The sequence below is a fragment of the Mauremys reevesii genome, linkage group 1 (genome assembly GCF_016161935.1).
Source record: "Mauremys reevesii isolate NIE-2019 linkage group 1, ASM1616193v1, whole genome shotgun sequence".
NCBI lineage: Eukaryota > Metazoa > Chordata > Testudines > Geoemydidae > Mauremys > Mauremys reevesii.
This window is the reverse complement of record NC_052623.1, coordinates 142,549,794-142,567,180: the sequence shown is the minus strand read 5'-3', so window position 1 is coordinate 142,567,180 and position 17,387 is coordinate 142,549,794. Positions and strand designations below refer to the sequence as shown.

At 41.4% G+C, this 17,387-nt stretch overlaps 1 protein-coding gene across 1 annotated transcript in view; it reads left to right on the top strand.

Moving 5' to 3' along the window:
• Window positions 1-17,387, top strand: part of MAP3K15 (mitogen-activated protein kinase kinase kinase 15) — a 160,210-nt gene that overhangs the window by 104,930 nt on the left and 37,893 nt on the right. The window contains 4 exon segments of the mRNA XM_039529058.1: window positions 3,718-3,813; window positions 7,307-7,394; window positions 12,329-12,462; window positions 13,422-13,549. Coding sequence (XP_039384992.1) covers window positions 3,718-3,813; window positions 7,307-7,394; window positions 12,329-12,462; window positions 13,422-13,549 — 446 coding nt within the window.

Below are 17,387 nucleotides of genomic sequence, written 5' to 3'. Positions count from 1 at the left end.
CCAGGGCAGGCAGGGAGTCTGCCTTAGCCCCGCTGTGCCACCAGACTTTTAGCAGCCTAAAATCTCCCGGTTTGGCTTCAGTAGCCTCTGGGAGATAAAGCCCGACACTGAGAGACTCCCAGTGAAACAGGGAGGGTTGGCAACCCTATCTCAGACCCAGATAGATGAGGTATATAAAAAAATACCTCAGATCACATCAGCAAAGGTGATTACCCATTCTACGTGTAGGAGCTTCTGAGAGAAGTGAACCAATGGGTAACTTCTCTTCTCTTCCTGGACTTTCTTGATCAAGAAACAATTAATTATATTGTCCAAAAGCTTCTTCCCTCAGTTTGACAAAGGATTAAATTAAACTGAACTCTAAATATAATTTCGCCAGATAATAGTAAAAAGTCAGCCCTGTTTTCTAAAACTTAATTAATTTTTTTTAACAAAGCTCAGTTGTAGTTTCTTAGGCCATGAATTAGTTTAGTTAGCATAAAACATCAGTCCAATAAAGAAGATACATTACAACAAAGAGCTCTGAACTCAAAATCCTGGAAGCATTACAAATAACCTACCCATGTAATTGAGCACTTGAAGATATAACATAAAAAATTAAAGAATTTCATATTTCCTCTCAAGTATAAGTAATGACCTCAGAACAGTACCCCTTTGATTAAATAAAAATAATACTACCTTTCTTGGTTCATTAACCAAGCAATAAAATAATATAACCAGATTCTTCTGATCAGAAGCTACACTGATTAAAGTCCCCAAATGAGAGGAAGCACAGAGATGAAATAGATGGGAATTCTGTAGTGGCTCTGGGGAAATAATCTTACCCACTAAGACTGCTGTGCATCCATTGCTACAGCTGCACACTCCTGTGGGTCATGGCCCCTTCTCCACCCAGCTCTGTTGCAGAACAATGGTTGAGGGAACCACTTGGCCTTCTCACGCCTTTCCTAGTCTGTCCTTGCTCTGCCTCCCTCCCCCACCCCAAGTGCAGGTGCTGGGAGCATGGGTGCTGGAACTAGGGGTGCTGCTGTACCCGCTGGCTTGACGTGGTTGCCATTATATAGAGGGTTTACAGTTTGGTTAAATGGCTCTCAGCACCCCCACTATAAAAATTGTTCCAGCACCCTTGCTGGGAGCCTTCACAGAGTTGTTGTCCCCTTGCTGTAAGGGTCTGGAGCCTGGGTCTGCTGGTCCCTAAGCAACTGCTGCTTCCACATTGCCACCAGACAGCTCTGTCAGAGCAGCAGTTGACAGGCTGTGAACGTAGTGGGCCCAACAGTACTGGATATGCTACCCACAAAGGATCTGATTGGCAGTGCTCCCAGAGTCCCTGATTGGTCCAGGTGCACTACTTAAGCTTGGAGGGAGCACCAGGAACAGGAAGTTGACTATGCAAATAGGCGAATCCTCAGCTAGCTTCTATCACAGGCCTTGCTCTTAGTTACTGCTCTGATCCCTGGCTTTAGTTCCTGGCTTCTGACTCTGTCTCTGACCCTCAGCCTTGACTCCTGGCTTCCAACCCTGGCTCTAATCCTCCGTGCTGGTTCCGGTCTTCCAGTTACAGCTCTTACCTTTGGTTCTGTTCCTGACTCTTGACTCCAGCTCTACCCACTAGGCATGGTCACCCAGGCCCCAAGTGTAGCACTTGCACTCAAATCCTGCCTACCTGACCTTCAGTACTGCAGAACCACCACTAGTCCTTCTGCACCTGTGCAACTGAGATAGGTGCAGCCAGGATTTTCCCTTTGTTGCACTGGAGAAATGTTAGGTTATTTTTGGTCCCAACAAGTTTCCAAGACCAATGAAATGATTATTGTTGCTGGTGTGCACCGTTACCAGATAAGGTGCTACTTTTCTAAAACACACATTACTTACTTTACAATGGGCTTAGTTTGCATTATTAATAATTGCTTAGCATGGTAACTTTACTTAAATAGTGACAATTAATTTGCTTTGGCTCCTTTCTTAATCATTTCTGCGGACTCTAAAACCCTTGGAAGTAAAGTTTTATGTGATTGAATTAGGTATGATTTCTTTTAACGTTTGTATTTGTTGATTTTGAGTTATTTTGACCTCTTCATGCTTTTGAAACTCTCACCAGTTATTTAATATAGAATAGTACTTGTAATCTTAATTCACACTTTTGTCAAATGTAATTGTTCTTTATGGTAGCCAGTTAATCTTAAATTCCTGAGGCATTCCTATATAGTTTGTTATATTTAGTAAACTGAAAATCATATGCATGGATATTGACTTGTTTCACCTGTGTATAACCTTTGAAAATTCACATTGTTTTTTATTGTAGTTTAGTCAGATAGATTAATCTGCCTCATACATTTCTACACCGGAGATTGCTTCATCAAAGCCAAGTGATGCAGTGACATTTGAAATGGAGAGTTTTATTGTGTGTTTTGTAAAGTAATAGAGCTGGCTGCAAAAAATGAGGGTTTCCTCCCATGTTACATTTCCAGAGTGGAATTATTACTAAATATAACTTCTATTAAAATTATACAAAATGTTTTTTGTTTTGGCCGAATTCTTTCTATGTATTTTAGAATGTTGGCACTGTTGTTACCCTTAAATGTTACAGCAACCCAAAATATTGAGCATTCAATTAATTCATGTTCTCAAATGAACAATGCCTTTACAAAACAAGGCACCTCATACACATAAGTAAAGTGCTAATAAACAATTATTGAATGGGGGAAAAATAGCATTTAGAGTGAATTTTGCTTGGGATCATAAAGACCATGAAAATTTCCAAATGCAGCTGAACTGCAGAGGTTCTCTTACAAAGTGGACACACAAAAGACCTCTTCAAACTCTACACTTAGTTGAACAGGGCTTCATGACAGTTCTGTGCAGTCTAGTGTGGAGGGAGAGCTTGGTGGCTGCTCAGGGAAGGGAGGAAGGGGTTGCAGGAGTTTGCAGTTATGCAGATCCTATGACTATGAACTCCTGTATGGGGGATGGAAAATGTTTAGCAATTCAGAAGCGATTCCAATCCAAAAGCTAGTAGTAGCTATGATGGGATGGTAGGACTTCTGTGTGCATTGTGCATGGACTGAAGGTGGATTCCATTTCTCCCAGTTCCTGCAAAGTTCTTCAGCACGCAGCCCATTTATTTGGGTTCTGTGCAGGGGTGATCAAAGAGGCACTTTTTCAACAAAGGGCCTGGCCTCAATGGCAGATGTTGTTGCGCATTAATCTGGTTTTTAAAGGGTTCTAAGAAGCTTACACACTAATGTATGTTGCCATTATTTCCTTTTTAAGGTTTATTGCAAATGTAACCGAAGTATAAACTAAATTCGTTAACATAAACAAAGACAGCCCTGGAATCCAAATAGATGTTAAATCAGTTCAGTTTCCACACAAGGGCAGTCAAATACTAGGAAATCATATGAGTCTACTAAGAAAGGTTTAAAAAAAACGAAAAACATCTGGGATGAGGTTTGCCCTGTCAAAGTCAACATTAGTTTTGCCATTGACTTAAATGTGGCCAGGATTTCACCCTCAATAATAGGTGACACAAGACATTTTATATGTAAGGAGAACAATTACAGCGATTCTTGCATTTGTGAGAGAATTAACTGTGTCCTTGAGAAAAGAAAAGTTGTCTGAAATTGAATAATTCCTAAGATATTACTGCTTCCTCCTCCTCCGTGCTGTCTAATATGAACATATAGAGTAAAACTTTTTTTGATGGAAATTTTACAGCATATCCAAGTTTGACGAACGATGTTGTTTTCTTTATGTCCATGACAACTCTGATGACTTTCAAATCTACTTTTCCACAGAGGACCAGTGTAGTAGGTGAGTTGATTTTACCACTAATAAAACTTCTCTGGTATGTGACTGTTAAGGGTGTTGGAGCCTTCCCAAAAGTGGGGGAGTTGGGGGCCCCTGCCCCTCCCCTGGCCAAGCCAGAAGCTGGAGCAGGGCTGGGGAGCCCACTGTCCCCCTCACCTGGGTTGGAGTGTAGCCGAAATCATCCCCCTGCCCATGTCCCCATTACCCAGGCCTCCCGCCTAGGGCAGGTGGAGGGACCCAGGCTCTCCCTGACCCAGCTCCAGCCAGGGGGCAGGGCCACGGAGCCACAGCCCGGCCATGATAAGAGCTGTACGGGCAGCTGTAGAGAGCTTCAGTGGGCCCTCCACCTGCCGCAGTATGGGAGGCCCACCAAGAGAAGCCCCCGGCCCATGTCTTCCCCATCCCCCAGCCAGAGCTGGGTCGGGGAGCGCCACGCGGGCAGCTGTGGTGAGCTGGCCTGGAGTCGCGGACCCTCCACCTGCCCTGGGCTGGGCAGGGAGCCCAGGGGCAGGGACATGGGCCTGGGGGCTGCTTTAGGCTCCCCCGCACCATGGGCAGGTGGAGGGTCTGCACAGTCCCCACAACTGCCCAGGCTCCCCAGCCGGGCTCCACACTGGCCTGGCCATGGAGCTGGGGCTTGGGAGAAGAGTAGGGGAAGGGAACAGGGTCCACCCTGGTGAAAAGTGGACCAGTCAGACGTGTCCACATTCAAAAACTGGGAGGGCCATGGCCTCCCTGCTCCCCTCCCTCATCACCGGTGACTGGTATATAGCACTTAGTAGAGGACAAAAACGGACAGTTTTTCAGATAAGAAATAAAAGTTCATTTGTGCATTTATCATCTTGAAACTTTTTTTCTTATTAAGAAACTGTGGGCTGAATTCAGAGATGATATATAAGATGATATGAGCTAGATCCCATTACACTCAGACTCCCTACACCTACTTTGCAATATTTAAGGCAGTCTCTGTTGGTACAACTTGCATGTAAACAAGCTTGAACCAGGACCGCCCAGAGGATACAGGGGGCCTGGGGCAGGGCCAGGTCTTCAGCGGCAATTCAACAGTGGGTCCCTCGCGGAGAGAAGGACCCGCCGCCGAATTGCCACCGAAGAATGAAGCGGCGGCAGTAGAGCAGCCTAAGTGCCGCTGATCGCAGCTTTTTTTTCCCCCCTTGCCGCTTGCGGTGCTTGTACTCACCGGGTGACACTCCGAGGCTTCTGCAGCAGTTCAGCGGTGGGTCCTTCACTCACTTCGAGTCTTCAGCTGCACTGAAGGACCCGCTGCCGAAGACCCGGAACAAGGGAAGGGGCCGCTGCCGAAGTGCCGCCAAAACCTGGAGGGGCTGGGGGGGCCCCTGTGGGGCCGGGGGCAAATTGCCCCACTGGCCCCCCCCCCCCCCCCGGGCGGCCCTGGCTTGAACTAAGGTATAAGTTAAAGTAGCCCCCATACTACTTTAACCTACACTTTCTTCTAGCTCGTTGGCATGTAAATTACACTTACTTGGACTTCCTTAAACCCTGCAAAGTGGTGGGTAAGTAGGTTTAAAGAAGTATAATGGAAAGTCTAACTTACTACCTCGCATGTAACCCTTCTGAAGTTTGCCATGGGTATCTGAATATTCTCTGCAGATAGAGTATATCAAATCTAGATAATAAGTACAGTAGTTGAAATTCTGGTGGAAGACATACTAGGAGAGTATTTGGTCTATAACTCTCCTGGGATTGGAATTTGACTGGTGACATCAGTGGAGTTTCTATCAGCAGTGAATTCAGCTCTGTTTGTCTTAATATGTCTAATGTTTTTTTCCTCTTTTGGGCTGTGATCTGTGTTTAGTGTTTATATAAAATGGGGAACACACAACAATATGTTAAACATTATTAAGGTTGTAAAGTCAAGCTCTCAAAAGTTAGCAAATGCCAGAATTAGGGTTGTTTGTGTAACCTTAAATCTGGCCCCTCATGTATATGCATTATAATACAGTCTTTAATTACATGGTCATGTGATATTTTTTCCACAGGACCCCTGGCTCTCTCAGTGCAGAGGCTGCATCTGCTCTGGGGTGAATGAGAGTGTGTAGTGAAGTAGGTGTGTAGGACCCCTGCCTTATTTGTTTGCAGGAGTCGGAAAATGTGCAGTGAACAAGGCAGGGGATTGTCAGAAGAGAAGGTCAATGGGATCTGTGTTTTGAACTTATAAAGTGATGCTAAGTACAGTACTCTCAAAAATTGGGTCCAAATTAGGCACCCAAAATTAGTGCAAAATTTTGACCTTAATCTCTCTCTGCCTTAAATGACATAACAACTGTACTGGGTCAGACCAACCATCCATCTAGCCCAGGATCCTGTCTTATGACAGTGGCTATTTCCAGGTGCTTCAGAGGGAATGCACAGAATAGGGTAATTATGTAGTGATCCATCCCCTGCCATCCAGTCCCAGCATCTGGCAGTCAGAGACCTAGGGACACCCAGAGCATGGAGTTGCATCTCTGACCATCTTGGCTAATGGCCAATAATAGACCTGTCCTCCATGAACGTATCTAATTCTTTTTTTAACCCAATTCCACTCTTGGCCTTCACAGCTGGCAATGAGTTCCACAGATTGACTGTGTGTTGTGTAAAGAAGTACTTCCTATTGTTTGTTTTTTGCTTCCCTGGCGATACCCTCTCACCTGAGAGATATTGTGAAGATAAATTACTAAATGGTTGTATAGCACTCAAGCACTAAAGTAATGAATGCCATAGAAAAAACATGCAGAAATTAGCATTTCTTTCTTCAGAGCAGAGTTTGAATAGTTTGCAGTAAATAAGGCATGGGCCACACATGGAACAATGAAGCTAAAACAAAATATTGCATAACTGCTAATTAAATGAGCACCATTCATTCTGTGTTCTTAGGGAGACAGGAGTCCTGTGGAGAAAATAGTATGTGATCATTTAATTAAGGACTGCAACATAAGGCAGCCAAATTAAAGTTGCACCAGGCCACAATGCTATTCACTCAATTTTGGCCCTGCGCCCTGCCTGAGTTTCATAGGCTGCTCAACACTTTCTAAAAGTCAGCCCTTACCAAGGTGTATCAGATTGTGCACCCAAAAATTGAGGCACTGAATATCTCTAGCCACTTTTAAGTATCTTGGTTTTCATGTTTCTGTAATTGCATTTATAAAGATTGGCCACACTAAGGCTAGTTTACAGATTTTATCTGACTAAAACATTGTAGTTAGAAGAATTACAATAAAAAACCCTAAACAAATCCTTGGGTACACTGCAGCTGATTAAACCACTTCGTAGATAAGCAGGCTTTTATTTTTCAATGTATGTTTGATATCTTTCCTCAGATAAACTATAGTAAATGTAAAGATGGAAAGATAATGAAGGAACCCTATTACAGTTTGTTAGTAAATTTATTGCTTTGCACTTGGCTTACAACATTTTAGCTAATCTTTTACAGCGAGGGCATTCTCTTTGCTGATTGTTTGATACTTACTGCTTGCAGATTCTGTGGCTTGGTTAAGGAGATTTTGACTGATGCCGTGGGCAGTGCTTTGGAATTAGAAGGAGAGATTGATGGGGACACACTGGAAGTAAGTCATGTTTATGGGTAAAATAGCTGAAAACCCTAAACCATTTTTCCTTTTCCATTTTTTCTCTCATATGAATTTGTCTGAGAAACAAGGATAAGGAAATAACATTTAAATCCTTCAAAATATATAGAACATTGCAATACTCCTGTAACTCTTTATATAAAACAGTTAACTTTCTTGTGGGGGAAAAATACAGGTTTGTATGTAACATAGTGAGCCAGCTACTACAGTGGCTGGGGTCATACAAGTACATGAGAATGTGAGTTATTGATCTTGAAAATTATTGCACATGTGATGGATAGTTGAGAATCACCTGATCCTGGGTGGAGTTGGTTAGATAATGATAGCAGGTGTTGCATACTTCCCAAGGAAAACCTCTTTAGAAATTGCCATGTAGTTTTTCTAACCAGTTCCATGATGTTGCCATCTCTTTGGATAAATTAAATTGATAGGCTCTTTCGGTGGTGATTCAATACCAGACTCTTGGTAATGTGAACACTGTTTTTTTTCATCCAGAAAGTTCGGAATTGTCAGTTTTGAGGGTGCGCACTGCATTCTGTTGTTTTATTGCAATTGGGAAAGCATTGCTAAAAGATTGATGTCATTTTTATCTATGGGCAGGTAAAAGTAAATCCAGCTGCTGTTTTTAAAAAATACTTACTCTTTGTAGTTCACCTGAACCTAAGTTCTTTCTGCCCCTGTTTATCCCATCAAAAACCATTGCCAAATGGGCACTCCCCGGGAGCAATTTACTTACCTTTAGGATGCGACTAGGTCTTCATGATAATGAATCTCCTGTAGGAGTTGAAACTTCAAGCAGGAATTGGAGGAGGGAAGAGTTGTTCAAGATTGGGTATTAGCTGAAAGACAAGGTTCCACAACCAAGTCTGAGAGTTCTGGCCACAGAATTCTCTCATCCCGCCAATGTAAAGTGCATCAGTTGAGAGAGTCTATGAAGGCTCAGCTAAATAGTTCATATCTGTGGCCTCAGGATTTACTGTAGAGAAAATAGGATCCAGGAAGCAGTATTTTGCTTGATCAGAGATATAGTTATATCTGGGGCAATGGGTTTTACATTGCATATTTGTGTACTTAGCTAACAACAGGAACACTTCCTAACAATACAGTGTATTTGATTGAGGAATAGTCTCTCAAAGGAAGTAAGTTCACCATAGCTTGAGCCTTTTAAAAACAGAACTGAGCTAAATGCTTGAGGATACATTGTAGGGAATAATCATGTATTGATAGGTTCCATTTGTAAAAATGGTGGCCTAATGATATTTTTATATATATATATTGCATCTTTAAATTGCATGATTCTATAAGCAACCTGCATTTTTTCACATGTATTAAATTAAGTTTACTCTATTATGCAACAAGAGGCAAAGTAGAAATCAAAGTATGGAAGGGAAAGGCAGAACTCTATCCATACAGGACAGCTATTTGGTTTGAAAGCGCCTAAGTAGATTTGTCTATATGGGAGAAGGGTTTTTTTGGGTTGGGGTTTTTGTTTGTTTTTTTTTTTTCACTGTTATAACTTGCACATTGGAACTTTGGTTGATTTGACATTACAATCCCTTTAAAAAAAAAATAGTTTTTAGCCAGAAACAACTGGTTCATAAATGAGATCAGACATGTTATATCACTCCACAGTTATAGGTTATGGAGTCTTTTCACTTAAAGAGGGACTATCATGCTGTCTGGAGTGGCTCATGACCATGAGTGCCAACCTCAGGGCAGATTGTCAAGAAGCAGGGCAGAAACCCTAAACTGGTTGTATGTTCTATTGTTAGATTTCACCAACCCAGTAACAAATGTGAATTCCCAAAGCACTATAATAGATGTACCATGTAGTCACAGACAGTCTATCTTACCATCAAGCAAGTTGAATTTAGGGATAGTTGGTTGCTATACACGAAAGATTGCAAAATATTCAGGTTGCTTCCAGTCCCAAAAGACCAGTCACTTACCCCAGGTCAGTTTGTACCTTAGATCTGTCACCAAAGACAATGCTTGTAGCCAATCCAGTAATAAACTAACTAAAGATCTATTAACTAGGGGAAAAACAGTGAGAGAGTTATTACAAGGTTAAAGCAGGCAAATGTGTATACACAAATGAGGTAGTCTATAGCTTTAAAAGGTGACAGAATTGTAGTAATATGTCACCTCTGTTTCATAGCTCCAGTCCTGTGAGAGTCCAAACAGAAACGAGATGAAAAATTTTCTTGTCAGTTATTTTTATTTTCTTCTTCTCCTCAAATTCAAGTGCTTTTGCACTTTTACACTTAGCCTCTTCATGAGTATGAAAGGGCAGTTAACAAAGTCTTTGTTTTGTGATGTCTCACAATGGCCCGTTTAGTTTTGACAGGCCTTCTTGATGGTTGGGAGATGATCCCTCCTGATTGAGTTCACAGTTTCAGAGCAAACATTTTTTACAGTCATAAATCAAAAACTTAAATATTATCATATAGCATGTGATAAAGATATAATAAGTGAGACTAATGCATGCAGCAACCTACAAGCATTTCATAGAGTCTAAACACTAAATATGTTAAAAGTCCAATACCCATCTGAACTGTACTAACACACAGGTTTAACAGACTGGTTTCCAGAAATGAATTTTTCAGTGCTCAGCTGACGCCTTAAACCATGGCAAGGGCTCACACCCAGTCTGCCAACGTCGCAGTGACAACATGAAAAATGCTAGGTGACATGTTCTTGATGGACTTGACGAGAAAACCTCACCTGGAAACCATACATGGTATTAAGGGGAAAAGAAACTTTGGAAGGAAAAAGAAAACCTGTGATCTTTCAGTTTTCAGTCAAAACTCTTGTGATTAAGAGTATCATCTGGGTAAAGGGCTACGTGATAGGGACAATGGTAGCATTTGAAAATGATTGTAACTTGGAGTAAAAGCTGCTGTTAACAAGGATTTAGATTTAGAACTAGAGCCAATTTTGGGATTCTTTGAACCAAGTGGGATTTACTTATATTACCTTTTGTGCACATCTGTAAATTAATACTGAGGAAGTTTCTATCACTGGAAAAGTTGTTACTGAATCCCAAATAGGCCTGGGAACACCAGACGGTGTGCCTTGGCCAAGGTCTTAGGAGGAACACCTGCTTGTTCATAACTGCAGTTGAATCACTCACCAAGGAGGCTCAGTAGTTGATCATGTGCACAGATTTTCTGCAGTGGCAAACGGGTATGGATTTATTGTCCACCTAAAGAAAACAGAATGGAAACATACCAAATTGCATCAGGTACACAGTCTGCTAAACCTATTGTCAAGCACTGAATTACACATCTCAACAGACTTCACATATCCTGGGAAGCATGCTAGGGAACATGGACTCCTTCTCTAGGCTGAGAAGAATTACCTTAGGACTCGTCTGTTGCATAGCTGCACCCTGACCTCAAACTCTGTCATGCAGCTGTATCATGCCATAACTATGAAACCAGGGTGTGCTACTGCCAAAGAACTTGACAAGTTTTACGTGTGACACTTTGGTCAATTGTGCATGTCACATAACAGGATAATGTTGGAACTTTGAAGAGCTAAAACATGGAAAAGGAAACTATATTAAGGCTACATTAATCCAAGTACAGATCCACTGAGTAGGTGTTGGGGTTAAACAACAACAGAACTCCTTAGCATGTTCTGTACAGTGATACGAAGATGGGGATCATTTTGTAAATGAACAGAGAATTTTGAAGGCATATTGAGACAGCAGCAACTTAACTCAGGATATGCTCGACGAAGACAGATCTCGAGGTTGCATTCAGTTCCACTGCATGACATGGACATATTTGACATTGCAGAAAAAATGGTATCATGAGACAAGTGTCTATTAATTACAGCAGTAAAAAAAATAAAAAATGATGTTACCCAGGTAGGGAATTCATATAGACACAGCATGTGGAGCCTGAAGTCTCACAGATTGGGCATAAACAGCCATTTGGATTTGGGAAGGAACAAGGGGAAGTCTACATGCTCCAGTCGTTCATCTTGGAAATTATAAAGCTACACACCTCTTTAAAAAAAAAATCTGTTTTCTGTTTGTGTAAAAGCTTTCAAAATTTCCTACGCTAATTCCTCACACTCAAATTTGTTTATGAATCAAGACTGCACTGTTTAACCCATCTCTCATAATAGAAGTTCATTTAGTGCCTGTGAATTTGCTTCATGCATCAATAGGCCTTTTGTCTGCAGAGATCTTTGCAACACGAGTTCTCTACAATGAGGTCACAGTAGTGGACCAGATCCTCAGATGGTGTAAACCATTGTAGTACCATTGAAGTCAGTCACCTGCACCGATTTATACTAGCTGAGGATATGACCCAGTATGTTCCAACAGAAATGTATACAACTACTTAGTTTTGTATTTTTAATTTCATTTCAGAAGATCAGCTTTAGGGCTGTCAATTAATCTCAGTTAACTCAAGCGATTAATTCAAAACAAATTAACTTGATTAAAAATTAATTGCAATTAATTACATTTTTAATTGCACTGTTAAAAAGAAATAATGGAATACCAATTAAAATTTATTATAGATATTTTTGGATGTTTTCTACATTTTCAAATATACTGATTTCAATTACAACACCGAATACAAAGTGTACAGTGCTCACTTTGTTATTGTTTTTTATTATAAATATTTGCACTGTTTGGGCCCAATCCTGTATTCCATATTCAGGTAAAATTCCCTTTGAGTAAATCTATTTAGCAATTATGTATCTGGACTCCTGTTAGGGAAAGCCACATTTTATAAAGCAAAAAGTAAATAATGACCAGTGAGTTTTTAAAAATTATGTACGTATGTATAGACCAATATATATTTCATCATTCTTACTAAAACTTATTTGCAATCTGAAAGGTGGCTGCAGTTGTAACTATTTGTGTACCATTACGTATACCTTTCTGCTTTCAGTATGAATATGACTATGATGAGAATGGCGATAGAGTGATATTAGGGAAAGGTACTTATGGAATAGTTTATGCTGGAAGAGATCTTAGCAATCAAGTTCGAATAGCCATCAAGGAAATCCCTGAGAAGGACAGCAGGTGAGTCTTGGGCCCTGTCTACACTACAGGGGAAAGCTATGCAATTTGAGTTACGTGAATAGCGTAACTCAGGTCAACGTAGCTTAGATCTACTTACTGCGGGGTCCACACTACGTGATGTCGATGAAAGACACTCTCCCGTCAACTCCCCTTACTCTTCTTGATCGATGGAGTATAGGAATCAACAGGAGAGTGATCTGCGGTCAATTTAGCGAGTCTTCACTAGACCCCCTAAATTGATCACCGATGCATCGATCACCACATGTCAATCCCCCAGTAAGTGTAGACAAGCCCTCAGTGTAGTAATAAACCTGCATCACCAATGAGAAATGCAGTTTGTTGCTAAGACTTTTTTCCTTCTAAAATGGATTTATGTATAATGGTTTGTAGTATAATATTCCAATGCATGATCATTGAATTAATCTATATAAAATATGGCTTTAATAATTCTGTTTAGGGGCAACTTTAATGTCTTCCTCTTTTCCCAGTACTATCAAACCACCAAAAATATGTGCTAATTTGATAAAATCCTTTGTGGGGATCAGGATTTTTTAATTGTTTGAATAAAGAGTCTGACATTATTTCCTGGAATATTTTAGATAAGAAACAGTTTGTTTTACATGTAGCAATCCAATCATATTTTTATCCTTTTTTGAGAAAGGGTTTTAAACCATTTGAATATGTCAAACATAGAGCTGGAAAATGCTAGGAAGAGATGCATGTGCATCTCTATCTTTGTCGGAAGCTTTTCTTGCACTCCATTGCTTTATGTTTTCTGAAAAGCCAGCCAGTCAAGCTGCATTTTGAGTTTAGTGACTAGAAGGTTTTTGGGGACTTGGATGAAACCACTAAACTCATTTTATTTGTAAACCAGGATTTAAAACTAGGTCTCTAAAGATGTTAGTCCAGTATATTTGCATAAATCTTCAACTGATCCTCAATTTACTACTTCTTGATAGGTATTCTCAGCCACTGCATGAAGAGATCGCGCTGCATAAATATCTAAAGCATCGGAACATTGTCCAGTACCTTGGTTCTGTTTCTGAAGATGGATACATTAAGATCTTTATGGAGCAGGTGCCAGGAGGTTTGTATCATTCTGGACTGGGATTTTCAAAGGCACCTAAGGGTATTAGGAATCTAACTCCTGGAAACAGTCAATAGGAGTGGGGCACTTAAATGTTTTAGGAACTTCACTAAATCCCAGAACTAATGCATTGCTACACTGTAGGTGTCCTTCCTGTTGAGAAGTTAATTGCAAGTGGCATTTTTCTGTTTATAAGCAGATTCTCTGTATGTGAAGAATAGATATGAAGTGGTACAGTTCTCGAGATCCTGTGAAATCCCTTTCTATAATAATTACACCCACACAAACTATGTTAAAATAATATTAGTAAGGTTAAAAAGTAGAGCACTCAGAAATTAAGAAATGCTAGAAGTAAGGTTGTTTCCCCTTTGGCCCAAGCAGTTAGCCAGTGTTCGGGGCATTGCTGTTAGGAGGAGGACTTGATGATACGAGTCAGTTATTTCTTTAGTTCAATCCTAATGTACTCTAATTCCAGTTTCCCTGAACAAAGTAGAGACAAATAACAGGAGGCAGTTTCCTTACTCATAATTTCCAAGTCCAACCCCTCCACTTGATTCTGTGCCTCAGCGAGCTTTGTCTCTCTGCCACATCTTAGGATCTTGCTCATGACTCTTCTCTCTGTCTTCTGGCTTTCTCCCTTTGGCTTTCTGCCTCTCATGCACACATTGTTCATCAAACAATAATCTAGCTCCTGTGTGTGCGGCCAAGGAACCCTCAGATCATATGGCTTAGCTTCTGATCCGATTTTGGCATGAGGCTTCTGTTGTTTCCAGCTATCTCATTACATAAAGAGGCTCCTTTTATTTAGACTGAAAAAAGAGTGCTCACTGCATCCGTTGGTTTTAACTGTCTGGGGGTATTTTTTCTTCATAAGACCACTGCCTCATTCAGTGAACAGAATGGACATTGCCCACTTATTGAACAGCTGTTCAATATTTGTTATATCCTCACTGCACACAATTGCTCTGAAGACAGAATTATTAATTTAATCACGGGCTTTTCTATGGCACTCATCACTATAGTATCTGAGTACATCACAAATGTTAATGAATTTGTTTTCACAATGCCTCAGTAAGATAACGGATTATTATTATACCCATTTTACAGATAGGAACTTAATGGCACAGAGAGATTAAGGTAAAAAATGTAAACTAATGTTGGATGCCCAGTTTGAGACAGTTGGGACCTGATTTTTCAGAATACTTAGCATTAGTTAGCACTCCGTATGTTCAAAGCACGGCTCCTATTGACATCAGTTGCTACTATGAGTGCTCGGCATTTCTGTAAATCAGACCCTCAAGTAGGGCACCCAAAAATGAGGAAAACACAATTAATGACCACTCATGAAAAGTTTGGGTTAAATGTCTTGCCTAGCATCACATAAAGAACTCTGTGGCACAGGCAGGGATAGAATCCAGTTCTCCAGGGCATCATTCAGCTTCCTTAACCACAAGATCATCCTTTCTCTTCCTGCAATCACCTGCTTCATTTACTACATGCCTTCCAAATTCTGCAACAAATGAGATGGGGTCCTGTAGACTACAGCTTCTTTCACTACACAACCCTGATTCATCCCCAGAGCAGGTCCAGCTTGTGCACTGAATGAGGCAGGGATCCTGGGGGGGAAATATTATGGTAATTAAAGACTGTATTATAATGCATGCACACACGGGGACCACCTTAATTCTGGCATTTCCTAACTTTTGTGTGTTTAATAATAATGCTTTTTTTTTCTGCGTGTATAATTGCCTAGGTTTTTAAAAATGGAAACTGAAAAAACAGAAGTTCCATCTGTGGCATCCTATTGATACCCACATAGTTCATTAGTATGGCTCTAACTTTTAGAAGAGAGGCTGAGGGAACTGGGCTTATTTAGTCTGCAGAAGAGAAGAGTTGGGGGGGATTTGATAGCAGCTTTCAACTACCTGAAGGGGGATTCCAAAGAGGATGGAGTTCGGCTGTTCTCAGTGGTGGCAGATGACAGAACAGGGAGCAATGGTCTCAAGTTGCAATGGGGGAGGTCTAGGTTGGATATTAGGAAAAATTACTTCACTAGGAGGGTGGTGAAGCACTGGAATGGGTTACCTAGGGAGGTGGTGGAATCTCCTTCCTTAGAGGTTTTTAAGGTCTGGCTTGACAAAGCCCTGGCTGGGATGATTTAGTTGGTGTTGGACTAGACGACCTCCTGAGGTCTCTTCCAACCCTAATCTTCCATGATTCTATTATCCACCACACAGTCCTCTGCCAATTGAGCTAACAGTAACTGATAGCAGTAGTAGGTTGTCATGCTCTCTGTGGACCAGCACTAGAGGGGAATGAGACACACACTTTGCCTGGACCCAGCGTGGCCCACAGCAGCTCAGAGCTACAATTGCAGGGGAAGTCGTGTTCAATCCTGGGCAGGAACATGCTCAGTGCAAATGAAATGTTATGGGATTTTAACCACTAAATTCACCAAATTCTCTATTGAGCATGGATGAATTGCAGTTTTGTTTTCCAAAGGCTGATAAAGGCTGGTGTCAAATTTGGATTAGATTTTCAGACAGATGTCAAGAAGTACAGGCCTGACACAGAGGTCACCTCCTGCCAAATTTAAAATTCCTGTCCCAAACTGCCAGAAATTTTAAACATGGGTAAAACAAGATAATTTCCTAAGCCCTATTCTCTGAAATGGCTGAACTATTTACTGAATTTTTTCAAAAAACATTCAGCCTGAGGCAGGCACCCAGCATGGTAAATTCATCCAAAATAGTTAAAGTTTGGCGAAAGTTATAAGCAATTGAAAACAGGGTCTTCTAATGGGAAGGGGAGCAGTGGGGGCAAAATACCTAAATGATTTCAAGACTGAGCTTGATAAGTTTTTGGAGGGGCTGGTATGATGAGACTGCCTACAATGGCATGTAGCTGATCTGCGACTTCTAGCAGCAAATATCTCCAATGGCTGGTGATGGGACATTAGATGGAGAGGGCTCTGCGTTACTTCAGAGAATTCTTTCCCAGGTGTCTGGCTGGTGGGTCTTAGGGTCTAACTGGCTGCCATATTTGGGTCAGGAAGGAATTTTCCCCTGGGTCAGATTAGTAGAGACTCTGGGTTTTTGCCTTCCTCTGCAGCATGGGATCGCGTGCAGATTTAAACAAATGTAAATGGTGGAGTATCTGTAACTTGAAGTTTTTAACCATGATTTGAGGACTTCAATAACTCAGCCAGAGGTTAGGGGTCTCTTACAGGAGTGGGTGGGTGAGGTTCTGTTGCCTGCAATGTGGAGGAGGTCAGACTTAGGTGATCACAATGGTGTCTTCTGACCTTACAGTCTATGAGTCTAAGTGACAGGTAACCTTTTTAATAGCTGGTGGGATTAGCCTCCTCACCCCATAATAATTCCCAGACAAAAGCTTTGTTTAAGTATATATCAATAATTTGAGGGTAAAAATCCTTACTAGTAGTTCACCAAAGCTATTAAAGAGGCAGGAAAATCAAAGTTAAGGTTAAACCTCCAAGACACAGACTCAAAAAAGGTAATTCAGAGTGCATTTTAAAAATACATTTGGGAGGCACGAGACGATAATCCTGCATCCATTTCACTCCCTTCTTCAGGTTCCCACTGCCTCCTGACCGTAATGTGCTTGCTTCCCAACACTGCAACACACATGCACCGACTTTCTGATTTCCCCGTGGGTGCTCCACCCCTGCTTTGCCCCAGGCCTCACCCCCAGTCCAACCCTTCCCCTAAGGCTCCACCCTCTGTCTACCTCGTCCCACCCCCGCTTCACCCCTTCCCATTCTGCCACGGAGTGTGCCCCACCCTCGCTCTGCCTCTCCCTGCCCCTGCATCCCCTT